This window comes from Aphelocoma coerulescens, chromosome 5 (genome assembly GCF_041296385.1).
Source record: "Aphelocoma coerulescens isolate FSJ_1873_10779 chromosome 5, UR_Acoe_1.0, whole genome shotgun sequence".
Taxonomy (NCBI): domain Eukaryota; kingdom Metazoa; phylum Chordata; class Aves; order Passeriformes; family Corvidae; genus Aphelocoma; species Aphelocoma coerulescens.
In genome coordinates, this window is record NC_091019.1 from 6,260,998 (window position 1) to 6,288,557 (window position 27,560).

At 40.0% G+C, this 27,560-nt stretch overlaps 1 protein-coding gene across 1 annotated transcript in view; it reads left to right on the forward strand.

Moving 5' to 3' along the window:
- Window positions 1–4,216: 4,216 nt before the first annotated feature.
- PRMT3 (protein arginine methyltransferase 3) overlaps window positions 4,217–27,560 on the forward strand; it is a 55,287-nt gene continuing 31,943 nt past the window's right edge. Inside the window, exons 1-9 of the mRNA XM_069016455.1 lie at window positions 4,217–4,356; window positions 4,988–5,070; window positions 6,141–6,190; window positions 7,338–7,440; window positions 7,863–8,016; window positions 11,279–11,420; window positions 14,502–14,567; window positions 19,896–20,017; window positions 22,874–22,973. Of these exons, the coding sequence (XP_068872556.1) occupies window positions 4,217–4,356; window positions 4,988–5,070; window positions 6,141–6,190; window positions 7,338–7,440; window positions 7,863–8,016; window positions 11,279–11,420; window positions 14,502–14,567; window positions 19,896–20,017; window positions 22,874–22,973 (960 nt within the window). The remainder of the gene's footprint in view (window positions 4,357–4,987; window positions 5,071–6,140; window positions 6,191–7,337; window positions 7,441–7,862; window positions 8,017–11,278; window positions 11,421–14,501; window positions 14,568–19,895; window positions 20,018–22,873; window positions 22,974–27,560) is intronic.

Sequence of the window (27,560 nt, forward strand, 5' to 3'; positions counted from 1 at the left end):
AACAATAGCTGAGGGTGTGCAATGGAGCAAAGACTATGCAATCAGTGACCCCTTGCCCCTCGAGGGCGGGCGGGGGGGAGAGGAGAATTTCAGTAAAACACAAAGAAGCTGCTGTTTCTGCTTTTGCTGCTATCGGCCTGGGTGCTACTGACAGAGCACTGCCTGTTAAATCTATTTCTGCTCCTAGCTGCTTGAGCAAGAGTAGAGGGAAACTATGTTTTATCATTCTGCATCACTTTTGTTTCTTTCATGGGATCGGATCCTATTTAGGGGGGATAAGGTAGAAGCACCTGACTTGGCTAGATTTCCTCTGTACACTAAGAGAATGCAGCACTTTGCCAGCATTTTGCACTAATTCTGATTCATTGAGTAGTACTGAATTGCGACATAAGGAAGAAGTTCCATGAGGAGCACTTAGTTCACACTACTAAGTAGTGTTTGCAAAATTGGTGGTATCTTCTCGTACCTGTAGAAGTAAGTCTGAATGGATATAGGATTTAAAAAAAATACAGGACAAAATTTGTGAAGGATTCTGACTTAGTAGCTCTTAGACCCTTTTTCAAATCTGGCATTCTGGTCTTCTCTAAAACCAGTTTCCAAATTTAGGTCTTTCATGTCCCTCTGGATTTGCCTATAACTAAGCAAGCCTAACCTGTTTAATTAGTACCATACTTAAAAGTCTTTGTTAGCTTTGAGAGGAAGGAGGGTGAAAGGGAAAATTGAGGTACATGGGACAGATACACAAATACAGGGACTGTAATCCAGGGAAATCAGGGACTGTAATCCAGACTTTCAGGTTCCTTCTTTAATTGTGCATCCCACTCCGTTTTTTTCAAATTTGTTACCAATCAATTCGAATCTCTTTGTTTTCATACTCGGCAAACACTACTGAATTTGCATTCTAAAAATGAGATGACAATCTGACCCTTGGATCCACCCTTCTACAAATGACCAAAAACTGCAAAGATGATGATAATGCTGGTGGTCACTCTGTTGCACAACGATTATAATGTACTAACAAACACTTGGTACCTTCACTTACCTTGAGAGCTACATATCGAGTGCTGTTGCAGGCTCAGCCTTCGTAAAATAAATCTCGTAGAATCATAGAATTCTGAATTGGAAGGGATCCATCAGGATCATCGAGTCCAACTCCTGGTCCTATGCAGATTATCCCAAGAGTCACACCATGTGTCTGAGAGCACTGTCCAAATGCTTCTTGAGCTCTGCCAGGCTTGGTGCTGTGATCACTGCCCTGGGGAGCCTGTTCCAGTGCCCAACCACCCTCTGGGTGAAGAACATTTCCCTGATATCCAATCTGACCCTCCCCTGACTCAGTTTTATGCTGTTTCCTTGAGTCCTGTCCCCTCATGAGGAAGTCTGAACTGCAATGAGGTCTCCCCTCAGTCTCCCCCAGGCTGAACAGACCAAGTGATATCATCTGCTCTTCATAAGGCTTCCCCTACAAACCCTTCACCATTCTCGTGGCCCTCCTTTGAACATTCTCTAACAACTTAATGTCTTTCTTATATTGTGGCACCCAAAACTGCCCCAGCACTCCAGGTGAGGCTGCTCCAGCTCAGAGCAGAGTGGGACAATCCCCTCTCTTGCCTGGCTGGCGATGCTGAGCCAGATGCACCCCAGGACAGGGTTGGCCCTCCTGGCTGCCAGGGCACTGCTGACCCATATTCAACTTGCCATTGACCAGGACCCCCAGATCCCTTCCTGCAGCGCTGCTCTCCAGCCTCTCATTCCCCAGTCTATACACCCAACCAGGCCTGCCCTGTCCCCAGTGCAGAATCTGGCACTTTGCCTTGTTAAACTCCACACAACTGATGATTGCCCAGTTCTCTGATTTCTCGAGGTCTCTCTGCAGGGCCTCTCTGCCCTCAAGGGAGTCAATAGCTCCTCCCAGTTCAGTGCTGTCAGCAAACTTACTTAATGTACATGTAATGTAGATTAGCTTCTTATGAAGAACAAGGTGGAAAGAGAGGAAACTATTGCCATGTCTGACCTGGTGAGTAGTGTGGCACAAGTGTAGCAACACATGTGGGGCTGAAAATCCAGTGCCAGGTACCTTCAAGATTTTAACGTCAGGTTAGCAGCTGTAGTTTATTCCTGTGACTGCAGGTCTGGAGCAGCCTGGTAGTTTCATTTGGAAAAGGAACCCATTTGATGTGTGGTGTGAACACACTGAGGACCAAAGCACAGTAAGTGGGGGAGTTTGGCAAATCAGCTTTTAAAGGATGGGTTTGACTTCCTGAACCAAAGCGCAACACAGACGCCTGCAAACTTGACTAACTTTTTAACCTACTCAAGGATAACCAATTTGATCCAAAAGTACAAAATGCCATTTAAAAATGTGTGATGCCTAGGGAGGCACAGCTGACCAACAGCAGCAATATGGGAGATTTCTTAAGTATTTCACATTAGGGAATAACCACTGCACAAACACAGTATTTATCCACCTGGCTTGGAGCAGTTCTAGCAGGATGCACAGCGTACCTCTGCTCCTGCCATTATATGGTAGTCAGGTTCCAAGTGAAATAGTAATTTCATTATTTTTGGAAACATTTGTAGTAGCACAGATATGAACTTAGACATTTTGAGGGTACAAATTGTAAAAATTCCAGCTTTGACATTTCCCCCACCACATCCTGCGTAGGAGAACCATGGGAACCAGCTTTGGTTCCAAAGAGATGTGTGTTTCTGTCAGGCACAGAATACAGAGAAAATGACGGCGCTTCAGTAACCTAACCAGAACATCAGGTACTATGTTCTTCAAGTGATGATCCTCAAGCTTTGGTTTTCTATATAATTTTTTAACTACTTTTTAGCTTCTGCATTTGAATAACGTCTCAGTTATAGAGGACATTAGGAAGAACTTCTTCACAGAAAGGGTGATTAGACATTGGAATGGTTTCCCCAGGGAGGTGGTGGAGTCACTATCCCTGGAGGTGTTTAAGGAAAGACTGAATGTGGCACTTAGTGCCATGGTCTTGTTGCAAAATGTGGAATATATAAAATTTCCTTAAGAAAGGATGTTCTATAATGTTTCATCTTTGCATACTTTCAAAACTAATCAACACAAAAGGAGATCTAATTGGTGGAACAGGGAGCCACTAACAAGTTCTAAGTGATCTCCAGGTGTTAGATATACAAATTACTTGTTGGTAGAATTACCTTGTTAAGGTTTAGGGCTGGGCATGCTTCAGTGATCTCAGACCTGGCGGTAGGTTAATAAAGCTTGGGAAGAAGGATGTACCCCTGATGGTGGACACAAAGAATGCAGAACTTATGGGCCATAAGGAAATTTGGCAGAACCCCCAAGATAAGGAAGAAACTAATAAAGACAACTCAGCAATTGTGCTGAAATCAGTTCCAGCTGGGTAAAAGGTAATTCCGGAAGGGGAAGATCACAGCCGCGGACTCACAGCACCAACCCAAGAAACCACCAACTCAAATAAAGACTGAGCACACAGCCTAATTAACATGAGAAGGAAGAGAATCATTAACCAATATAAGATAGAATACTAATTAATAAGAGAACTATGTAACTTGTAGCCAATGAACACTAATTCCTTTGCTGAAATATATAAATAGTGCGAAAATTCTGATAGTTTGTGTGCTTTATTTGTGGAATACCACCGAGCACCCAGGCTTGTGGAACTCTGAAATAAATAATCAACATCTCTCGAATGTGCATTATTGGCTTATTGCACATCGGGTAATGAATCCGAGTTTTGTGGACAAGTCTGGTTGAAAAGGTGGTGTTTGGTCACAGGTCGGACTCGATGACCTCAGAGGTTTTTCCAACCTAATTGCTTCTGTGACTCTGCGGTTCTGTCTGTCGCTCAACTTTCTCTAAAAGCTGACATTTAAAAGCGCGTGCTGATCCCTTTAACTCTCCCATCGCAGCCGCGCCGTTTGCGAGACACAAAAAGCCGGGCGCCTGCCAAGGGCGGACGGCGGGATTCGTGCTCGGCGCTGAAACAAGGAGCACCCTCCCGTGCCGGGAGATGGCCGAGGGACGCTCCTGCGTCCCTGCGTCCCGCTGTCCCTGCGTCCCGCTGCCCCGCTGCCCCTCTCTCCCGCAAGATGGCGCCGGGCTGGCCCCTCAGCCCGGGAGCCGCGGCCGGAGGCTGCGCCAGGGGGCGCGCGAGGCCCCGCTCCGTCCCCGCCGCCGGAAGCGGCGCGCGCGGGGCGGTGGCGGGATATGGATCCCGAGGAGGAGATGCCCGAGCTGTCCGACGGCGAGGGGGCCTGGGACGACGAGGAGGAGGAGGAGGAGGAGGAGGAGGAGGAGGAGGAAGGCGCTGCCGTGGCCCAGAGGACCCGCTGCCTCTTCTGCGACAGGTGGGGGGGCCCATGAGGAGCCCGCTGCGCTGGGTGCGCTGCGCTGCGAGCGCCCGGGCTCGGCCCGCGGGAGGGAGATGATGAATTCCGGGCTTGTAGCCTCGCTCTGTAGCTTGTTGATCGCTCACACGGCCTCTGTGGAGCCAAAGGTGGGTTAGATTCAGACTGAAGGAAGGAAGAACGTGGAAAGAAGGTAACCCCCTTCCCTCGAGCTGAAGCAGTGTGGAGGATTTTCTCTATTCTTTTTATTTTAGTCTTTTTTACTTCGCCAGTATGGAGATGAGAGTTTTGATTTCGATGCTGCAGATCAAGCTGTTCCACCCACGTTGTGTTGGTGTGGTTTTTAGGTTTCAGGTTTAACGCAGTCTTTGCTCTCAAGGAATGTTTGGAAGTCCACAGGAGCTGTGGGTTTGTCAAACAAAATTTTTGTCTTCATTGGCTTTGGTTTCAAAATGCTTGACAAACAAGGTAAAAGCTTCTATGTGAGGCATATAAGCCAGTGCCTGGTCATCCTTTCTCAAAAGCAGGAAATGTGTCTAAATTGCCCAGTAAGTCAGAACAGAGCATATAGCACTAATAAGTTGGAAGTTAACATGTCAGTATTGCATATTTAACAGTTTGTTATTTACAGGTTGTTTAGTTCTGCTGAAGCTGTGTTCTCCCACTGCAAGACAGAGCATCAGTTTGATATTAGTAATGTGATCCAGAAACACGGTAAGTTTTTGTCATGACTTATCACTTCCTTTTGTGTGTAAGTATCTCATTTAAAATACATTGCAAATATTAATTGGTTTCTAACTGATCTCTCTAGCTGAAGCTTCCAAGATTGGATAAGATGAGCTATTGTGGAAAAATGCTTATACATTTTCTTGATGCTGGCTGCTTCCTGTATGCTTTTTTTTACTGGTAAAGCTCTGAGCCAGTGACAAAACTAAAATTGATCTCTGCTGGCTTGTGCTGATTCCTCACTGCCTACTTGATCGACCTGAGTCAGATACTACCTGATTGATCTAGTCTGCTATGATTGATCTGATCTGATCTGCTGGGAGCTCTTGCCTGAGCAGTGATGCTGCAGTTGGGCTCAGTATTTAGCAGAGCCCCATGGCTTGTGTCCGTCAGGTGATCACAGGAAGGCATATCCTCCCATATCTGTTTAATTCTTTCTAGTCAAGCTTAAGCTAAGCTTTCACTTGAAGCTGTCACTATAGATTATATATTGTAAGGTATGGTCTGGTCTGTTTTCTGTCTAAAATCCAGAAAAAAGTATTTTGGGTTTATCTTTGCTGTTCCTGGGGCGAGAACACAGTTAAACTACTATTACTTTGGCCAAGGTGGCAATTTTAAATCAATATTGGTAGGTATTCTTGATGCATAGCATCAATTTACGTTCTCTTAAGCAGAAAGCTAAGAATATGAACAGGGGAGCACAACAGCCTAAAATAACAGGTAGCTAGTAGGAGATAAAAGAGTGGCTGTCCTGATGTACTTGCTTGCCAAATGAGTGAAATCCCTGTTCATAGTCCCCGTTTGAAAGTGTTCCATTCTTAATTTGTGGCAAATGTATTTGTCCTTTTGAGGGTGAGGATTTCCTGGTTCAGTCCTAAGGAGAAGAAAAACATAGATGGGAAACTTAAGATAGGAAGTCTGCTCTAGATAGTGATGTACACCCCAAGGGGAAGTTTGAACCAATTACCAAGTGAACAGGTAATTAGTATTCACATAATTATAAAATATGTGTGCTTTTCTGTAATACAAATGCTCTCTCCCTTTTTTTTCCCTCTCAGGACTCGATTTTTATGGATACATTAAACTAATAAACTTTGTCAGATTAAAGGTAGGTGTGCCACATACTACTTCTGTATTCTGATTCTGGAGAATAGGAAGTCAAAGTGCTGTGCTTTCAGTTTGCCCTTTTCTAATAATTGCATGAGATTTTGTATTGTAGTTTTAGAAAAAGAAATCACAGAAATTAAAATAGCTGTTGTTTGGTTTATCTAGATATGAGGCTGTTTTAATTCTAAATATGTTTAATTAATGTGAAGTTTTGTTTTCAGAAGGGAATGTTGAGACTTGCACAAAGCCTCCATGCTATGTAGTATCATCTTGTTTTGTTAGTTTTTCTTGGCCTTTGACTCTGCTGTCTCACTTCAGAAATGGGTTCACTTCTTAGTAACTGAAGTTTCTCAGTCCTTGCATCTGTGTTGGTGTAAAGCCTTTCCTGAGGGTGTGAGCTGGCCAGACCCCTATGCAGTAAGGACGATACCTGATCTCTTAAGTTACAGAACTTCAAACTCTCCTAAAAAGATACCTGAGTCAGGAAAGCTAATGGGAACCTACAGTTTCAAGATAGGCCTCGGTATGTTTTGTGTGTCTTGTGACTTTGTTCCTTTGTAATTCCCTAGAAGTTTAGGTTAAAATACAATACCATCTTACCTTATTAAGTATTTTTTTTACTCCAGTCTTCAAATTTTAAATCCTCAAGTAGTTATTTAATGCATAACTACCTATGCAGAGTAAATACAGAAAGGCAAAAACTGAAGTCCAAATCTGACTTCTTTTTTCCTAAGAAAGTATTAACTGGATGCAAACAGGGGAGAATACAGTGTGTCTGACATTTGTCCCTACAGCACTGTTCATGTAAAGAACACCTGATGGGATCAGTATCTTGGATTTATTGATTAGCTCTGTTGTAAACTGTGGGTCTGACACAGCCAAACACCTGAGTGAACTTGGTTCCTGAGAGCAGTGTAATCCTGCAAGTATCCTTCAGTATCTATCAATGTGCTGTGCATTACTGCTTGTCCTGAATTCCTTGATCCTGGGGCTGCCTGGGCTTTCCCAGGCTTTGCTACAGAGCTCCTTTGATAATACCCTGCATATTTTACTGTGTGAAAGAACAGGTCTTTGCCTATTTTCTTGAATGAAATTGAAGGGCTAGTGTTTTCAAAGAAACTCAGCTTACATGTTCTTCTCCTGTCTAGAAACCAACTGGAGCATATTTGAGTTCTCTCAGCAGCCCACTGCCTTGGGAAGGAGAGGAATATTTGAAACCAGAACTAGAAGATGATCTCCTGCTTCAGTTTGGTAAATAACTGCTTCAGTATGACTCCTGCTTTGTGGGATAAATGTGGTATTGTCAGAGTTCATGTCATGTGAAGCCTTGTCACTGTTACTCAAGTGATGTATGTACCTGAGAAAGTCCACATACTAACTATATCTAATTTAATTATATCTAAACCATATATGTCTTCTGGAAATAATCAAACACTGGTATTTAAGAGAGCTTGAATTCTGGATTTATTTGCCTTAACTTAGAGCTTGCTTCTAGGATATTTGCTTTTTCTGCCTAGTCTTGTGTTCTGTAGTTAGTCCTGTCAATTTCAGTTGTGCCTTTTTGTAAATCAACCTGCTTGTACAAAGCATCCAGAAATAGCATTAAATGTTTATGATCTGCTGTGAAGCCATACATGATTGGTAGGTATTCTTTTTCCTCCTTGTTTCATCAGATATAGAAGATCTTTGTGAACCTGTAAAAGTTTTGCCTTCTAATGGTTTAAATGATACCATGGTGCTCCTTGAACAATTAAAACGTGCGGAACACAGAGCCAGAGCCGCAGAAGCAGCCTTGGCTAGAGCACAGGATGATCTGCAAAAAATGAAGTAAGTGTCTGAACTGAAGTTTTGGGATGTTTTTATTTGATGTGTTTTAGAGGAGATGTTCATGTTCAAAGACCAATAGAAATTGAAAGAAGTAGTAGAATGTAACTATGGAACAAACCTTGTGGTGGGACTGTAGGTTTGACTTTGTTGTAGGTGATTAGTAAATGTCTTGTAGATGGTTAGCAAAAACTGCACAAAACCTGCACAGATTGAAAGAACAAAGTATGCTTAGGATAGCTAAGCAAACACATGACTCAGAAACAGGTATTTTCCTTCAGACTACTCTTTGTTTATGCGACACCTTTCTGTTAGTCCTTTAGATAGGAATTTGAACACTGAGGATGTACACACTGGAGAATAGGGAGAAACTGACAAATCCAGGACTCCAGATATATTCAGAGTTGGCTTCAAACAATAGTTGTTAGTAGAGTTCAGTTACACTTTGGAGAAACTCTTAGTGAAATTAATAAATCAACTTTTTTCAGCCAATTTTGTTTTCAGTGTCAGATGAGGGTTCTGGTGGTAAGAACATTCAGTGCATCACAGTCAGGAATCAGGACATCCTGATTTAGATAAGCAATTTCTAAATCTTGAAGTCTGTAAAATATGGATTGATGATGCTCATGGATAACATGGAAATACAAACTTCATTTAAATCCTCTAAAAACATGTCATTTCAAGATCACACTGACTGGGCACTGAGGAACTGAAATGGCATTTAAGAGACTTGGAAAAATAATTCATGTTCTTTTGTGTGAGAAGTTAGTCAGCAAAAAAACTTGTGTTGTATAATACATTTGAGGGTTTGTTGTACATTTTGACAGTACACACTTGGTGCTACAGGTAACACAGGTAAGTGCACCAAAATAAATTCATGTATTCAAACCCTCTCAGCTGTGAACAATTATTTATGCCAAAAGTGGTCAGTTTTGTCTTCAGGTGAGTTTGAATTTTGCAAATTGTACTTTATAGCATACAGTGCTTTTCTGGTATCTCTGTGTACATAATGCATTCATTGATCATAAACAGTAAGAATGAAAGAAATTCGTCAGTGTGCTTCAAAAACTTGGGCATATTTTCTGTGTGTCTTTTTGCCTTCCTCGTGTTCCATTCATTTTCATTTAAAAAAAAAAACCTTCTCAGGTCATCAGTAGCCATTTCTTTTGAGCTCTCTAAACATCAGTGAGGCTTACAGAGTTTTGATTTTTTTGGAAGTTAGTCTATCAAGTTATCTGCTCTTGTAAGAGGGAGCCTTTAATTTTTCTTTGTCCATGCAGCCTCTTCAATTCAGCAGGGATTGGCTGGCAGCAGAAATACCCAGATGTAGATCTGATGAAGCAGCACAGTTTTAAATTATGGACAGATGAGCCAGTTGCATTGTAGTAGTCTAAATGCTGTATTTCAGTGGTTTGTGCTGGAGGTTATTCCACAGAAAGAGATCATCTTCTCCCTTTCAGGTAAACCTCTGTGAAAGAAAGACGGTAACAGTTCTATAAATCAGGTCGCCTCTAGCGTTAGATGTAACTTAGAGATGTAAGAGCACAGCTTGTCTATGTTGAGTTTTTTAATCTGTCACCCATTTAGAGGTGATGGCTTTTGTTTTAACTTGTCTTTTTTCTTGATTAAAAAGACAGTAGGGCAGCTCTGTCTCTGGAGTTTCTTTGGTGCTTCTGTTGCGTGCATGGGTTAGAGGAACTATTGGCTTAAAGAATTTTAAATTAAATCATTTATGTCTCACACAGTGCTAATTATACTTAATTGTGTCTCATAGAATCTATTTTATTAAATTTTAAAATTTTATCATGTAGATATTTGTATAAAAGTAAAGAAAATGCAAAGTACTATAGTAAAGAGCAATATTAAAAATAAGATCCTGACAGTTTCTGTGTAGGCAAACACAGGAAATTTCTGAAACTGACAAAATGTCAGTACAAAATCCCTTACCATATTCTCTTCCCCATCCAAACTAGCTGAGCAGGGAAGTATTTGAAATGTCAGGAATGAAACAGTAGTTTTGGTTTTGTTGTTCCATAAGGAGGGTACTGGTAATGAGACTGTTACCTACAGTTTCTATATGTGAAGTTCCCATTTAAGAAAATATGATTGCTGTTAAAGGTGTCAGTGGTCTAGGATGCAACTTTTGTTGCTGTTGGACTGTAGACCTTGGAGGAATATTGTCTGGCTGAAGTGTGTTTGCTATTTCACTTCATTGTGGGTGTAGTATGATCTGTTTGTTAACATCTAATAGTGTTTTCATTATAAACCCCTGGTGTATTTTGTCATCAAACCTGCTTTGAGGAATGAGAACATGGAATCATGGAATGGTTGGGTTGGAAGAGACCTTAAAGCTCATCCAGTTCCATCTCCCCTGCCGTGGGCAGGAACACCTCCCACTAAACCAGGTTGCTCCGAGCCCCATCCAGCCTGGCCTTGAGCACTTCCAGGGATGGGGCATCCACAGCTTCTCTGGACAACCTGTGCCAGGGCCTCACTGCCCTCACAGTAAAAAATTTCTTCCTAATATCTAGTCTAAACCTACTGTTTTTCTGTTTAAAAGCCATTTGTCCTTGCCCTATCATCCCATGTCCTTGTCCAAAGACCCCCTCCATATTTCTTGTAGCCCTTTTAGGTACTGGAGGGACACAGCGGGGTCACCCTGGAGGCTTCTTTTCTCTAGGCTGAACAATCCCAGCTCTCCCATCCTTTCTTTATGTGTTGTAGGGAGTGCAACACCAGGGAGGAGGGAAAATAAGCAGCCTGAAATTAAAGTAATAAATTGAATTTTAACCTCTCTTTTCTTTTCACCCGGATGCCTCAGTTTTAAAATGCTTTCTTCTACCTTCCAGTGGTCACCCAGTGTTATGTGGACTGCAGTTCTTGTGCTCTTTGTATCAGAGTCCATATCTGCAGTACACAGCCTGAAACACCTTGACCACTGCAGTGCTGGCTTTTGTACCAGCAAGTGCAAAATAGATAATTCTGCCTTAAAAATAGAAACTACCCCCCAGTATTTCACTGCTAATAGTTGCTTGCTGTAAGCAGAAAGCCAGGCTTGCAGGATGGTGCTGGAGGGAGTGCGGAGGTGCAGCAGCCCCGAGGAGCCTGCAGAGGGAGGATGTGCACACCCAAAGCTGGTCCCATTGTTGCCAAAGCCCCTGGCAGCCTGGATTCCTTCCCTCTCCCAAGCCCTTTCTCCCCCCGGCCAGCCTCCTTTTCATGGTCCCATAAACACGTCTCAAGGGTATATTTCAATTGATTACAGACAATTTGCTCAGGATTTTGTGATGAACACAGATGTCAGGAGCAGCTCGTCATCCAGCGCCATTGCAGACCTTCAGGAGGACGAGGATGGCGTTTACTTCAGCTCCTATGGGCATTATGGGATACACGAAGAGATGCTAAAGGTTAGAAAGTCATCTCCACTGCATCTTGGTAGGACTAAAGAGGAGAGGTGGAATGAAGTGGGCCGTGTGCCTGTAAATATACTGCAGAGCAGCTGCATTTTTAACCCTTTCTGTCCAGGAGAGCTTTTTGGTGGCAGTTGAACTGAGAGATCATTTTTTCAGTTTTATTTCCTTTGTATAAATTCTCTTTACAGGAAGCATTAGGAACATAAAATCATTTATAGTTATGCTTGATATTACAATACCTGTACCACAGCTCTACTTTGCCAAAAGTAGCTTTTTCCTGTTTGTTTAAAACTTGAAGGATAAAACATAGTACAGACAGTGAATATTTTTCTTTAGTTTTATATTTTCCTCACAATTTAAATTTGTTAGGCAAGACCATTTCTCAAATATTGCAGTTTTCTCTTGCACTGGGTAAACAGAAATTGTTACTTGTGCACAGTTCAGTGTATTAATAACGTGACATTGAACAGCTGGAACAGTATGCTCCTTTTATATGCTAAAGATGAAAAAAAAGTGATGCTTAAAACTTCTCAAAGGGAAACCTATGCATGCCCTTTTAACTTTAAAATAAGAAAAAACAAGCACAAAGCCCAACAGCTTCAAATTAACTTGTAAATGAAAATCTCTTAATGCTTCCTTTCAGAGAAAATGTCACAGTTGTGAAAGTTATGAGCAGTTCTATCATTTTAAGGCATAAATAAATAAAATTCCTGTCTAACGTAGAGTAGAATACAGAGTTGTGAAGTGACTTTGTCCCTGCAGCTAGCATATAAAGCTTTCAGCTTTGTAAATCATTTAGTTGCCCCAGTACAGAAATACACATGAATCTGTGTTAAGAACAGTGTGAGTGTGAGGTTAATATTAAGGGGAGGGGATTTTACAGAAGCGCAGAAATGGCTGCAGAAGTAGAAGAATGTTTTCCAAAACGTATGGTTATAAAAATACAACTGAAGTCTTGAAGATAAATAAAAATGATAGGTGTTTGGTTTTGCAGCTGTATAAAGCTGTCATTTGACCTGATGTAAGCTATAGGATGAGGAAGCCTTTCTGCTGGCTAATAAAGTTTACAATAAATCTGCATCTCTGCACGAGGAAATTGGTACAAAATTGCATTTTACTGATTTCAGGGTATGTTTGTCAGAATGCTTTTAAGAAGACTTTTGACTTTTTAAAACATAGGAAAACGATTGTTTTTATTCTGTGCACATTGAAATTTTTTCTTTTTGCTAGGCATTCACTTTGATTTTTTTTTTCCTGTTTACCATATTTACATAAATATAGTGGCTTACTACATGAACATTTTATAGAAAGCAGTCTTGCTGTCTGAATTGTAAGCCCATTTCTGAAACTGTTCAGTCTCAAAACCTTTTTTTTCCTTATGCCTGGTAGTGGTAGAGACAGAGTTTCAATTTTGTTTTTTTTTCTGCAAATACTTCAGAGGTGGAGCAAGAATATTGTTACTTCACAGTGGTCAAGTGACTGGTGTTTCCTTTTTTCTACCTTTTTGCTTGAGAATTTCGTAGATGACATCTTAATAAATTTTTTTTATTAAATATAATAAATTATTTTAAAATGATATTTTTAAAAATTAAAAATAAATATAATGAACCAAGAAATCATCACATGGAGGTGTTGAGTAGGAGAAGGGGACTGATGAATAGACACCTGAAGTGCTTGGCTGTGGCTACAACTGCAATGAGTTGGGGCAGTGCTGATGCAGTGTGAGGGGCAGAATGCAGGGCTGAAAGCTTTCCAGCTGGCTGCTTTCTCAATTGATTATTTATTTTTAAACTTTTTTGGTCCTTTCAGCAAATCCTATTATATACTGCAGTAGAGGTGAAGTACTAAAAATAGTTGCTCTGAATATAATACCGTAGCAAATGCAATATGGTTTTAAAGGATTGGGGTTTCTGTTATTAATATTAATTATGTAGGATTTTAAAGTAGAATTTTCTGAAATAAACCCCAGCTGCTTCTCTGGGTCGTGTGTGTGTGATAGTACTTTCACACCTAAAGATGGATTTTAACATTTTCAAGCCTCAAAATAAATTTTTGTCTCCAGAATTTTTATTATCATATCCTTTGTTTTCAGTCACTGTTTTCGATCTCGTTCTTTTATCAAAATAGGCTTTGTTCTTTCTCACTGTAGAAAATTTCTGTTTCTCTGTTGTTTCTAGAAATTCTTAACTTGCTGTAGTAGAAAAAGACTAGATTTAATAAAAGCACTGGGATTTTATACTTCAGCATTATTTGCACTAGACAAAAAATTGCTGAAATTTTTTTTTACATTTTCTGCAACACTTGAACTGCAACAGCAACTCCAAAACGTGTATTTGGCTGTCAATTTGTGGACCTGCTGATGCATGTTAAGAGAATCAATGTTTTAATAGATTACCTTGCTGGTAAACTGAGCTATGCTGCTGGCTTTGATATACTAAGTACCATATATGTTTTGTTCTATGCTTGAAAATATTCCAGCTTCTCTGGCCCTGTTGTATTTCAGTTAAACTTATTTACTGTGTTGGACTTTCATAAAATGGGCTGTACAGCTTTAACTACTAGCTTGTCATCAGATTGCGAATTTGCAGCTTGTTCAAAAGGAAAAACAAGTTAATTTGATGCTGAACGGGTTTTTTTAAAGAAATCTTGGTGTCACAGGGGTGTCAGAGAACAAAATATGATGCAAAACATTTTATGAGCTTGTGATTCAAATTTTCACCATTGTATGGGAGTTTCTATGTAAAGTTGGTGTAGCATTCTCATTCTGTTACTGCTGTTCCTGGATAATGATGAACAGGTATTAAGAACTTTGAAACATTGAAAAAAGACAAAAACAGAATCAGGAAACCACAAAATAGTTTCTTATTTTTCCTCCAGCTGAGGCAACTGGCTTCATTTGCCACAGTAAATTCTGAAATATTATCATATGGAAGTGTCACGATTGCAGGGGCCATGTAAGTACAGTATGCACAAAACATCCTTAGGCCAAGTTAAAAAGCAAGGTGTTCAGCATTTTTGAGTTTTATGCTGTACCTACGTAGAAGAAGTGAACCCTCTTTGTTCTTTGACTAATAGGATAAAGTCCGTACAGAGAGCTATCGTGACTTCATCTATCAAAACCCACATATCTTCAAGGACAAGGTGGGTAAAACTGCTCAGAAGATACAGTAATTTCTGTGGTTTATTTTGTCTCAAGTGGTAGAAAACCTGCAGGTTAGCTACTCTGTAGCTCTGGGAATGGAGAGTCGCAGTGCCAGGATTTGATTTAATGTGCGCTGGCTTTATTAGGTGGTGGAGAGCTGTTGAGCTGCTGGAGGGTGCAGCATGCTGATAAGAGCAGTGGTGATCTCTATTGTCATTGTGCTGTGTGCCATGGCGGGGGGTTCATTAATTATCTTGGTGGGGTGAAGTTGGGCCTCTCTTGTGGAGGATATTAGGTGGAATTTCTCTGAGGGCTCTTTACCAGGATTAAGTGAATTTCTGTATATGCCTGATACAGTAAAAATGTCCTGGAAGCCCAGGAAAGAATTCATATGTAACTGATTTTTTTGAATTAGTGCTGTTTCGTGTCTCCAGACTGGGCTGTTGTTATTACAGGGCTTGGAACTGTGAGCTAGTATTTCATTTGCAGTGAGGAGGGATTTCACTAGGATCTTACAGTGGTTATGACCCCTGTACAGTAATGATCCTCTTCTTGTCTTTTGTATTTCTGCTGTCTGTTTCTCATGAGTTCGTTGTGTTTTGAGTTCACAGAACCGTAGAATAGTTTGAGTTGGAAGGGGCCTGCAGGATCATCCAGTTCCAGCCCTTCTGGCCTGGGCAGGGACACCTTCCACTAGATTAAAGTTGCTCAGAGCCTCATCCAGCCTGGCCTTGAATGGTTTTTTTCAGGGATGGGGCATTCACACCTTGTCTAGGCAACCTGTGCTGGGGCGTCACCACTCTCACGGGGAAGAATTTTTTCCTAGTATCCTATCTAAGCCTACTCTCTTTGATTTAAATCCATTCCCTCTTGTTCTGTCGCTCCAGGCCCTTGTAAAGAGTCTCTCTTCATCCTACTTTTAGGTTCCTTTTAGATACTGGAAGGCCACAATTAGGTCACCCCAAAGCCTCTTCCAGGCTGAGCAATCCCAATCCTCTCAGCCTTTCTTTGTAGGAAAGGTGAGAGAGATACAGTTCTGTCCTGGCAGGAAGTATTTCAGTGTTTGATAATGCCTGTTCTTTGTATGGTCTACCTCAGTTTTCAATTGGCAACTACAGCAGGAAAAAAAAAAACAGTTTTCTTCCCTTTTTTGCCTGAATTCATGTCATAAGCCTGTTCCTACTAAACATTTCTACACCCTTTGATTATAGTGAGAGAACAAGCAAAAATGTTCTAGAATTATGCCGCCAGCTGCCTAAAGGATGCAGGTGAGTGCGTAGGTGGGCAGCTCATCTAACAAAGCAGAAAGATCAATAAAGGAAAGAAAACTTTCCTGAGAGAAATTTAGTTTCACAGATGCCCCTAAAATTGATAACTGCAGGTTTTCACAGGGTAAGACTGATCTGAAGTTACACAAAATGTGAGGCCTTGTGGAACAGTAATTTTTCATGATTGATAGTGTTTCTCCTGTGCTGTATGGACACGCTGGGAACATTCAAAGCAAAAAGTAGATTAGCTGTTAGAGTTGATGTTGTTTAACCCCCGGAGTAGATACACATGCTCAGGAAACAGCTTAGACAATGTGTGCACTTACTCTGTTGTAAAAGCATTCAACTTCTCTGAAGAAAATCTCAGTTATTGCAACATCTGCAAACTGATTTCTGAACATGGTTTTTGCAGCAGTTTCTCGATCAAGGTTACCTCAAATTCATGGTGTATCCAAACTCATCATGGTGTGTTGAGGTTGAACTGAAAGGCAGATTCTCAGTTGCGTTGAGTTCCCAATATCCCCCATCCATGTGACCAGTGCCTTGCTTAACTTCCTTGTCTGGCCAAATGATGTAACTCTCTTGGTACCCTGATATGGAGAATATATGGAGTTTTCTGCAGAAATCTGGCTTTGAAGTGACATCTGTTACACACTTCTGCTGAAGGAGCTGTGTAAGATACTTTGCTAACTTAATGTATTGTATAATGCTTTCAGAACCATACTAATGAGTGGAAATTCCAACTTAAAGAAAAAGGCTGTTTTCACTTCAATTTTAATTACAATTAAAAAAAAAAAAGAAAAAGTCTGATACTGTATTTCCTGGAACTCTCTTATGGTATTCCTCCCTGGAAAACACATGATGATGCTGCTGCTTGGTTTTTTCTGAATGGAGAATTGTGAGGTAGTTCAGGAGAAGCTTTTTCAAAGAGTTGAATTTGTATATCCACTTTTGATGCAAGTCTGCATCCTAACCTTTAGGATACTAAAGAGGATTGCATGGTGATAGATGATAACAGAGTATCTAGGATTGTTTATTGTGCCATGTGTGCCATTGTGCATATTGTATTCAGAAGCAGCCAATTTGTTTGTTCTCTGTCAGCTTTCAAAATAAATAATTAAAACTTGAATGAATCCTTCTTGCTTCCTTTGTTTTCAACCTGTCAAATGTATTTGAGATGAGAATGGGACAATTCAGGTTACCTGACAGGAGTAATGAAGGTGGATGTACTCAGCAAAAGGAAATGTGGTCCATTTTACAATGAGATTATTTTTAGGTGGAAAAATAACTGTTTAGTAAAGCATGTTGCCATACTTAGTTTTTGTTGAAGGACTGAAGTCTGAGGCAAGCATCAATGCCACATTCAGGGAATAAAATGAGCTTTTAAACCACTGTGCTACTAAGAGTTCATTGATGAAATTAATTTAATTGGCCAAAGTCCCTGGCCTCCTGTTTTTCTGAGTTTAAAGTAATTTTTTCTGTCACTGAAAGTAGGATATCAGTTTTGCTTGGACTGCAGAGGAGGATGTGAAGCTGCCATGTGTTGTGGTGCAGTCAAATTGCCAGTCCAGCTGCTCCAGGTCTTTGGTGAGAGGCCATATGTGATCACTGCAAGAATGTGTGAGCTATAGACCCTTGTCCTTAGGCTAATTGATGATCACTCTGCTTGTCTTTCCCTTCCTCACACCTATTCCAGCTTGTATATTTTCTCTCCAGTGCCTCTTTCTCCACCCCATCCCCTGCCTAAGGCTAGATGAGTTCCATCTGGGTTTTTAAGTGACCAGGGCATCTGTCCAAAGTGGTGTCTGTTTTGATTTTTTTCCAATTTGTGGTGATTGCTCTCTTTCATGCAACTGTACATCAAGATCATTCTTTCACAGTGGTTTATTTTTGGCTGTGGCTTCCAGCTGTCATGGCTCAGTAATTTTGTTAACTACCATAGGTGAAATGTTAGAATAGGTGATGTTGGGGGGTGTGAGATGTCAGCAGCTGCAAGAATACTGATTTTTATTTTCTATTCCTGTCTCCAGCAGATTCAACTTAGGGATTTCTGTAGCCATAGCATGTTCTCATGTAACTTCTGAGTTGTAGAGTTGACTCCTTTTGAAACATAGCTGCAAAAGAGTTGCAGGTGGAACAAGTAACTCGATCAACAACTTACCTTCTTTCTGCTCAAGCTGCTGTAAAAAGTCATCATACTGATGCTTTTTAGTCTGTTTCCAGGTTGTAAATGGCTCTACCAAGACAGGTGGCAGTCAATTCTTCAGTCACTGCTTCCCAGACCGCCACAGCAGAGGCTCCTTTACACTGTACTGCTAGGGATATACAGCTGGTTTCATTCATGCTGGCTTCAGGATCGTTGTTCTGTGTCCTTCATTGGAATGTATAAAATTGTATGCAAGGAAGACAAGCAGACCTGAGGTGCAGAGCCCTCTGGTATTTGCTTTGCTGCTCTTTGTCAGGTGAAATGCAAGGTTTTGTTGGGCCAAAGCAAGAATGATCAGTAGCTTGTAAGCTGGAAGGTGCATCAGCAGCAGGGTGCATTATTGCCTTGAAACATTTTGTAAAATGGGGTTATAGTTCTCAAATGTGGGATTGATTACTGAGGGATTTGATGCCTTCTTTGGAAAAATGCTTAATGTAATGAAAGCTGTGAGGGCAGATTTTACAGCACTGTGCTCTGAGGAGAAGAGACAGTGAAATCAGTTTTCCTTTCTAATAAATTTTTGCTATCACTGTTAATTCTGACTCAGTATTCTTGTCAACTTCAGTTGTACTTAAGTTGTATTTGCTCTCATGTTTAGGTCTCACGTATGGGAAAGGAAGTCTGTCTTTACAGTTCTGATTCTGTTCACGCTTAAATGCTGTACATGATGTGAGTGCTTAGGAAACTTGTTTTGATTTTCAGACTTCAGCACATTTTTTGGTTTAGTGCTTAGGGTTTTTTAACGCCGTTAGTAAAGCTTAGCTGTATTAGATAGGAGTCTAACAATAAGACCACTGATGATCTGGCCAATTCAATAAAATACACCCTCAGAATGTCCAGAGATGTCTTTCAGCCCCCGTAATTCTGTGAAAACATCAAGCCTGGAACTCAGCTTAAAAATGTACTGTAACACATTTATTGTGTTTTTAGCTGTTGAGAAGTTTCCAGCCCTTAGAAGAAATACACTGTTACGATAGCAAGGCCTGGAAAAGGCTACTTGGTGAAATCTCTCTTGATGAAGCTTAAAACTGCTGGCAGCTCAACTCTACTTAGTAATAAACACAGTACTCTTTTCTTAGTTGCTTCACATTTTTTCAGTCTTCCTGTAGTAGCTAATATGTGATATACAAAAACCCAGGGATTTTCATGGATCTTGTTGGGCTGAGTGTACTTTTTGCAACTCTAGTGGTGAAATTTACTCTTTCATGAAAGCTCTAGGGATTCCATCTTAACTGGATTTTTTTTAGCTCTATTTTGATTATAAATAGTGTCAGACAGAAAGTATTTCTAGGTGTTAAACTGTGCCAGTGGCCATTTTAAAAATTAGTCATCTTGAGCCATAGCTGTTTTGAGGCACTGTGGCCATGTCTGGCAGAGAATTCCTAAATAAAGTTTCTGAATAGACTGTTAATTAAAAACTGCAGCTAGAATATGTTTTTCCAGTGCCAGTGCTAAGTTCAGTTATCAGTGATTCAGTGATTAAAATTGCTCAAGCTATAATTTCCTTTTTCTCCTGTTCGTGTAACATTTTAGGTGTTTCCCACATAATTGCTTGCTGTTGTTTCCCATGTGACTGGGTTAATCTGCAGTTGGAATTAGTGTGCTTCATTGCCTGTCTGGGAAAGGTGGTAGAGGGTGGAGTTAGAACTGCAGTTTGACTTGGATATCTCTGCAGTGGAGTAACAAATATTTATTGGAATACTAAACAACATGTTTACATTGTTACTGCAATAAAGTAAGACTTTATTCCTTCTGTTGGAATATGGTATCCATATCTATATGATGTAGAAAGAGGTGTAGAAAAATCATAGCAAGGGAAATAAGATGGTTTTGCTTTCATTTATTCGTTTCAGGTGGTTTTGGATGTTGGCTGTGGAACTGGAATCCTCTCCATGTTTGCTGCCAAAGCAGGCGCGAAGAAGGTGATTGGAGTTGACCAATCTGAAATCATCTATCAGGCCATGGACATCATTAGGTAGGAAAAGTTGTGGTTGTTAGTTTTCTGTTTCTTTCTAGGAATTTTAAGTAATTTCTGTATTTTGTCTGTGTTACAGAAAATAAAAGCCTCACGCTGTCAGCTGCTCTCCCCTAATTCAGCATTGCTGAAGGTGCATTCTGTCCTCTTCATTAGTATCAGAACTAGCACTGAACCCTAAGAGACACCTCTGGTACCTGGCTACCAGTTGGGATTTGTACTCCTCCTATCAACTCTTGAGCCTTATGGTATAGACCCATCTCCTGGTTCATTTATCCACTCCATGTGTCACTAATTTGACTAGGGAGGATATGTAGGGAGGCTGAGCATAGGTAAAAAGCAAGCAATGACATCTGAAGACTTGCAAAGGATTTCCTAGGGTGAGGTAGGAGGAGTGTAGGTGTACATGTGCACTGTTGATACCTGAAGCCTATAGGTTTTTTCATTTAGGTTGATTTTGTAAGAGCAACTGTGAAAAAGAAAATTCAGGTAGATGCTGAAGAATTTGGGAGTGACAGGTTTTTTTTGTGCAAGCTCAAGTGGTACAGAAGTAATGTTGTCTGTGCAGAATTTGTTAGGTACCAGTTACACATTGGTGGTGCAGCACTGCACACTTGGATGCTGTAAAATTATGTTATTATGCTGTAAAATAAATATCTGCTTGGGAAAAGCACCATGTTAAACATTAAGTGCATTTTGACTAAAATGCTTTTCTAGCACAAGAACTCATTCCTTAAAGAGAACTTTTCCCATGAGTCCCTGACATTTTCAGAATGGTTGCAAATGTGAAATAGTGTTTTATATCTAATGTACTAGATAACAAATTCAGGGCTGTTACAACTTGCAACAAGTGCACAAAGTCCTTTGAGTGTTATTTATACTTAAGGGAGAGTAGAAGTAACAGTCAATATGTATTGTCTTTGGGGAGGAGAAGGGCAGGCCTCTAAGAAAAACAATGAATCAAAGCTCTTAAACTCTTAAGAGTGATGAATTGCCACTTGAAGTACACAGCAAGTCATCAGTAAGGCTGCACATTTATAGGTACCTTCTGCTATAAAAGGTTCAATTCACAATAAAGTCTCCAGTTCACATCAAAACAATTTATATTTGTCTGGTTAAACCTACTTTTGCTAAAGGAATAAAGCTGACAAAGTTGCAGTGGAGTAACAAATATTTATTGGAATACTAAACAACTGTAGCTTAAAAAATGACTGCTGGGGTGTGCTTCCACCTGTGGCTCAAGTATGTGCTCAAGAGCTTTTGTCCCTCCCAGAATTCAGGTTAATTTCTAGCATGCTAATTACTGGAAACAGTGCAACCCATGTGTGTAAGTAAACCAGAATACATAGCCTGAGTAGCCTTAAAAATAAACTTATTTTAAACTAAATGATTGCCTTTTCTTTTTCTTGCTGTGAATAGTCCCTGTAAAATTTCTAGCACAGTGAGTGACTTGATTTTTGTCACTCATCACTGTTAAGCTAGAATAGAAAGTTGAAGCAGACTTCCTAAATAGCATCTCAGTTTTTCCTACAATGTGTAAATTGCCTTGGTTGGTTTGGGGTTTTTTGAACATTATAATTGAAAACAAGTATGTAGTAAATTAATCCTTTTCCTCTCTGTTGTTTTAAATCATGTCCTTGGATGTGGTTGTTTAGAAAGTTATCTTTAGATCTCTTTTAGTCCTTCTTAAATTATTGTTGTGGGTGGTAGCTCTTTAACATTTCTCACTTTGAACTTCTGGTTCAAATGCTCTAACTTCTGTTTAGAGCATTAAATAGGATATTAGTAATGAACTGCTGCCTTCTAACAGAGGACTGTCTTGTGTAGAGGATTTAATTGATCTTTACAGCAGCCCACGTGTTCAAGGAGACCTTTGACCCTTTCCTTTCCCTCCCTTCATACTGATCGTTCTTCCATTGTCTTTTAGATGGAATTTTTAATGTCATTACTGGTCTGTATTGAAAACCAGACAGAATGTAAGAGCAAGATATCAGGATAGGGAGGGAAGGGGCAGAGATAAGAACTGCAGGGGGAAGATAAATTTCTGTGGTGAGAATACTTTCCTGTCCTCTGTAAGAATAGCCATGGTAATAAAGATAAGTGCAAGAAAGACTAATATGATTTGCCAGGAAGAAAACCAGTACATTTCAAGCATTTACACACTTAGTGATTTCACTGTCGTGCAGTTCTTGTTTCAAAACCTGTCGTCCTGTCACAGTCCCTCCCTCCTTATGCAGGATGGTTGTGCCATGACGTGCATGTGAGGTAGTACCTGATCACTGCAGGTACTGAACATTGCAGATGCTTTTGCCCAAATCACAGTGGGGAGGGTGCCTTTATTGTGAAATAACTGTAGTACTGATTTAGAGGGATTTGTTCTCAGTGACTTTGCAGCTGGTTTGGTTAAATAAAAAACCAAGTCGTGCAAAACAGCTTTGTAAGGAAGTTAATTTCCATTGCTATCCTGGTGTGGTGAGTAGGCTCTGATTGCTGTGGAGGTCAGAGGAGGAGAAATGGGAATAAGCAGCTTGTAAATGAAGAGGACTAGCAGTTTTAAATTGTCCTCTTCTCCATTTTCCTGGTTTCTGAAGCTTGCACATTTGCATGCATGGCATGTTGGAGGTATACAGATCTATTGTCTACCATCTTCTCCTGGCACTAAATCTGCTGCAATTTTTAGCTACTTGGAGATGTTCCCTCTGAAATAAAACCAAGGAATAGTACATTCCAGTGATTCTTGATTAGTTAAACCAAAAAGTTTGTGAAGGGAGAAACATGAAATACAGACGTCAGTATATCTCTCTTGACAGCATAAATTGGAAATAGAAACTAATTTGTTTATGTTTTGACTTATAGATTAAATAAACTTGAAAACATTATTACATTAGTCAAAGGAAGAATCGAGGAAGTTGATCTGCCTTTGGAAAAAGTGGATGTAATCGTATCTGAGTGGATGGTAAGGTGCATGACTGTTCTTTTAAAGTTATTTTCAGGAAGAAGATGTGTTTAATTTAATTTGAAAAGTTATTCTATGAGTGATGCTATTTTTTTTAACCAGAGCATCTATCATGCTTTCAACAGTGTCACTGACAATGTTAGAGATGGGATGGCAGTCCTGATTATGTGGTACTTGGACACAATTCCTGATCCCTCTTGTTCAAGCTCTTTCAAGTCAAGCTTCTCTGAGTACAGTTGAGCTGCTGTAGGTGCACCAAATTTCTGTTATGTGGTTGGTTTGCAAATCCAAATAAAGTGCAAATAAAGCACTCAGTCATACTGTTCTGGCTGCTCAGGTGAAAGTAATGGAGAAATATTGTATTAGTCATCTAGCCAGCTCATTCTGATGGGTAAAATACCTTCAGTCTGCAAATTCAGCTAGGGACTGTCCTGACTGTGCAGGAAAGGTGATACGGAGGGGAGGTGGTGCCTCTGGAAATCTGCAGATACTAGGAGAGCTTGAAAACAGCATTGCTTTTCATTGCTGGGTTTTAGTATAACAGTAAAAACACTGATTTTAAAAGTACAAAATAAGTGTGATGAACAGCAGGAAATGCAGTGTCTGAATGAGCCATCTCCTGGAATCCACTGGGTTTCAGCTGTTGGCCTGTTACCTTTTTCATGTGGTGGCTGATAACTGTTACACACCTGTCCTTGCTACCTGCTGTTAATCCTAATAAAGAAATCTGTGTTGCAAAAGCCAGTGCCAGCCTGAGTTTCACAGTGACATAGGAATGCCTGTTCCTTTCAAAAATGTGGTAGGAAACTTCTCTTGGAACTTGTTTTTGGTAAACTTCTGCTATTCGGTATGCTCATATCACAGGCCTTCAAAAAGCACTTCGAAACACAGGTTTTCTTCATGCTAATTCCATCTGTTGGGACTTAAAAATGCCTTTCTGCCTAAAATTTAAGATCAGTTATGAAAACTTATATTCAAGGTTACTTGTTTCTTTGTGGGGTTTGTTTTTTAACAAACTGTGGCTATTCTGCTATATACAAGGGCCTTTGGGGGGCTGCGCTCACTGTGGATCCACACGTATCTACCTGTTTTTCAGGGAAAGATGAAAATAAATTGGTTTGCTTTTTTTTAAATCTTTATTTAATATTACATATATCAGTGAACTAGAAATCTGCAGTTTTTCCTCCACTGCTATAATGTACATTATTTGAAGCATGAGCTTAATTTAGTGTTGAGGTCGCTAGTTTCAAGGATAGATTAAGCCAATGGCTTAAACCAGTGATTTAAAAATAGCACATTATGGTTGGTGATTTCTGACAGTATGGTGGCCTCACTAGAAATGTAATTATAGTCTTTCAGGGAAACTTCTGATCAGCTGCCTAATACATGCACCAAGATTAATGTTCCCAAAATCATATTTCTCCTTCTGGAGCCCAAGATTTGGTTTTAAAGGGAACCTGGGCAAGTAAGCTGAAGACATGTTGTAAATCAGTGCCTCTAAGGTGAAGTAAAGGATTTCAAAACTCAGCTCTTCTAAGAAATGATGTATTTAATGTTGCATATTTTTCATTTGTGTGCTAATTTACCTTTTTATGTTGTAGTTACACTGCCATGTGCATTTCACTTAATTAGGTATTATAAATATTTAGGAATGTTAGGATAGTTATAGGTTGCTGCAATACAGAGATAAAGAGGACAATTCTGTGGAAGTAAGATTGATAGCTGGACAGTGTGCACACTGTTCCAACACTGTCCAGAAAGGAACATTATGTTACCTGTATGCAGATGAAGATTCCTCTTCGTCTCTCTTTCTTGGGTGAATTTGCTTTTTCATTTCCTTCCCTACATGATACAGTGTGAAATCTGTTCTTACTATGTGAATGTAAGTGCTTGGAAATGTTGGAAATACTGATTCATGAGAGCAAAAAAGAATTCAGTATATGTCAGGCTTTGGCTCTTTATGTAGAGAATCTCTATGGAATGGCAGAAAAATTCTCATGTTTTGCTTTGTAAGAAGAATATGAAAAGTTGCAGTGCAGTTTAGAAAACAAACTACTTCTAGATTAAGTAATGTCAAACCCTTTTGTGGAGCCATAGCTTTGTTTTGCTTGGTACAGAGTGCTGCTTAAGACCAGTACACAATAAGCTTTTTTTTTTGCTGTTTAGAGCTGTGTCTGGAACATTAGAAAATTAAAAACAAGTATGAGGCAACAGAGAGGAAAAATACTGCATTCTCCCAGGATTGTTTCTAGATTAGGCTTTCTGAAAAAGCTGTCACATAGAGCAGTGTCTTGTAAAAGGTACAGCATTGCATTATGAGCATCTCAGTGTGATGGTTTCTGATGATCATTTACTTAATTGCAGAAGTGACCTATGACTGCCACAAACTGCTTGCTATTCTTCCCTCTCTTTTCATTTGTAAATTTGTTCCCTTAAATTATGGAAAAATGGGAGAAGCATCTTAAATATTAAACAGTGGGCAGGTGTATGTGAGTGCATGTGTGTCTATGTAGAAATTTATATTTCAAATGCATACTTATCATTTTCCAAAATAATATTTTCCCCATTTAAATTCCTCTGGATATGTTTTTTTCATGCTCCAGGGTTTAGAGGCTGAATGAAGAGCAACTGTCTCTTCAGTGGTTTTATTTAAGCCTGTGGAAGAAATGAGCAGTGAACTTGTTTGTAAAGTACTAAATGCAGTTTGAGGCATCTGAAGTATGTGTGTTTGACATGTTACCATCAGACCCAGACATTGCTGTGATAGTGTTCAACTAAACCCAGTGTGTAAAACACAGAGAAAGGCAGTGGGAGGTGTGATGAGCTATGAGCTGTTCTCTTGCTGTCCAGAAGGCAGGTTGCTGAAGATGGAGGGCCTGTTGGATTTCCAAAGGCCCAGATAAAGCTGTTCAGACTTTCACTCCAAAGACAGCTGGACTTTCTTTTTAGCAAAACTTTGGTGAAGTCTGCAACCTGACACAAGGGATTTCTTGTGTGCTGTGAGCCGGGAGCACAAGGGAGAGCGGGGGGGCTGAAGGGCCACTTCACCCAGCAAACCACATTGCCTTGGGAAAGAATACAAGAATGGCTGAGTAACAGCCCATTCTAATAACCAAACAGGTTCTCTAAGGAGAAAGTCTTTCAGTTCTTGGAGAAAGGTTATTTGGATGGAAGAATGTGTGGATTTTATATAAAATACCACTCTTAACCTTGTTTTTGTGGAGGTTTCCCTGTCCAGGATTGTTTGATGGTCTGTATCGGGGCTGCAAGGGCTTCTGATGCATCATCCTGCTTGCCTGCCTAGAGCTCTGATGTGTGAAACCTTAAAAAACCTTAATTTGTGTAAATAAAAATTTGTTTACTACTACCAGGCTCTAGTATTTTGTTACTTGTCTGCTTGTAATAAGTCACCTACAGATAAATCCCTTATTCAGGCTGTCAACTTACACGCATTCCTGGGCAGGAAAATACAGCATACAAAGGTGACTGTGTTACTGTTCACATACTTAGGCAGGGTAAACTCATTGAAAAGATGAGTGCAGAAAGAAACAAAATGTATGTAATGCTTTACTGGAATGTTCTTGCACAGCTGCATCTGTGTGCAGATTTTTTTGCCATCAGTATTGCTTTTGCATCCTTTCTCTAGTAAAACTATAAAGCTAAAGGTTGCAAGTTTTATTCACTTGAGAATATCTGCATTTCTTGTTTGTAAAGGGGCTTTACTGTGAGAGACAATTGCCTGAGATGGTTGTCTCAAATGTAGTGTTAGTGTACAACATGTACTCATAAGTTGGGGTTTTTTATGCAGTGCTTTATGGTACTGAATGTGCAGTAGGGTTTTATACAAGATACACCTGGGGAAGAGATGTACTGTCAGATTAAAATACACTGACGATACAACCCAGTACTTGTCTTTAAATCATATCTTTGGTCAGATAGCTAATATTTTCTTTTCTGCTTTTTGTTTTCTTACTTTTTATTTCTTTCTCTTTTTTAAAAATAATTTTGGAATTATGTGAGGATAGGCTGTGAACAGAGGCATTCAGGACCTAGGGAAAAGGACAAGGAAGTGAGCATATCTGAAACACTGGAAACCATCTTTTCTCTCCTTCCTCCTTTCCCCTGTTTCTGTGAGAGATACACAGTTATTTCCTTGCATGGTTTTTTTTTTGTAAACACCAGTAATGGGTATCACCTTTCTGCTCTTCACATCTTCCCATTTGCTGTTCTCACTTTTGTTTAAGGAAACAACAGGGTGTGCATAATGAAAAAGTCAAACTGTGATTCTGAAATTTATGAGCTTGCTTTGTCAGTAATTAATTATTTCCTTTTTTTCTTTTTTTAATTAAATCATACATGAGAGAACAGCATGAAGGCAAACTTAGCATGTGGGAGATGGTGCTGCAGCAGAGCATGCTGAAGAATTTATGTGTAGCTGCTGCTTGTCATTTAAATGTGCTGCAGGTTTGGAGGGAATTTGGTTAAATAAAATGTAATTTTTCATGACACTGAGTGGGCCACATCAGTTCTGTGCATCTGTTAATGCCAGAGTAAATTTTGTATTAGAAATCAGAATCTGTTGTCCAG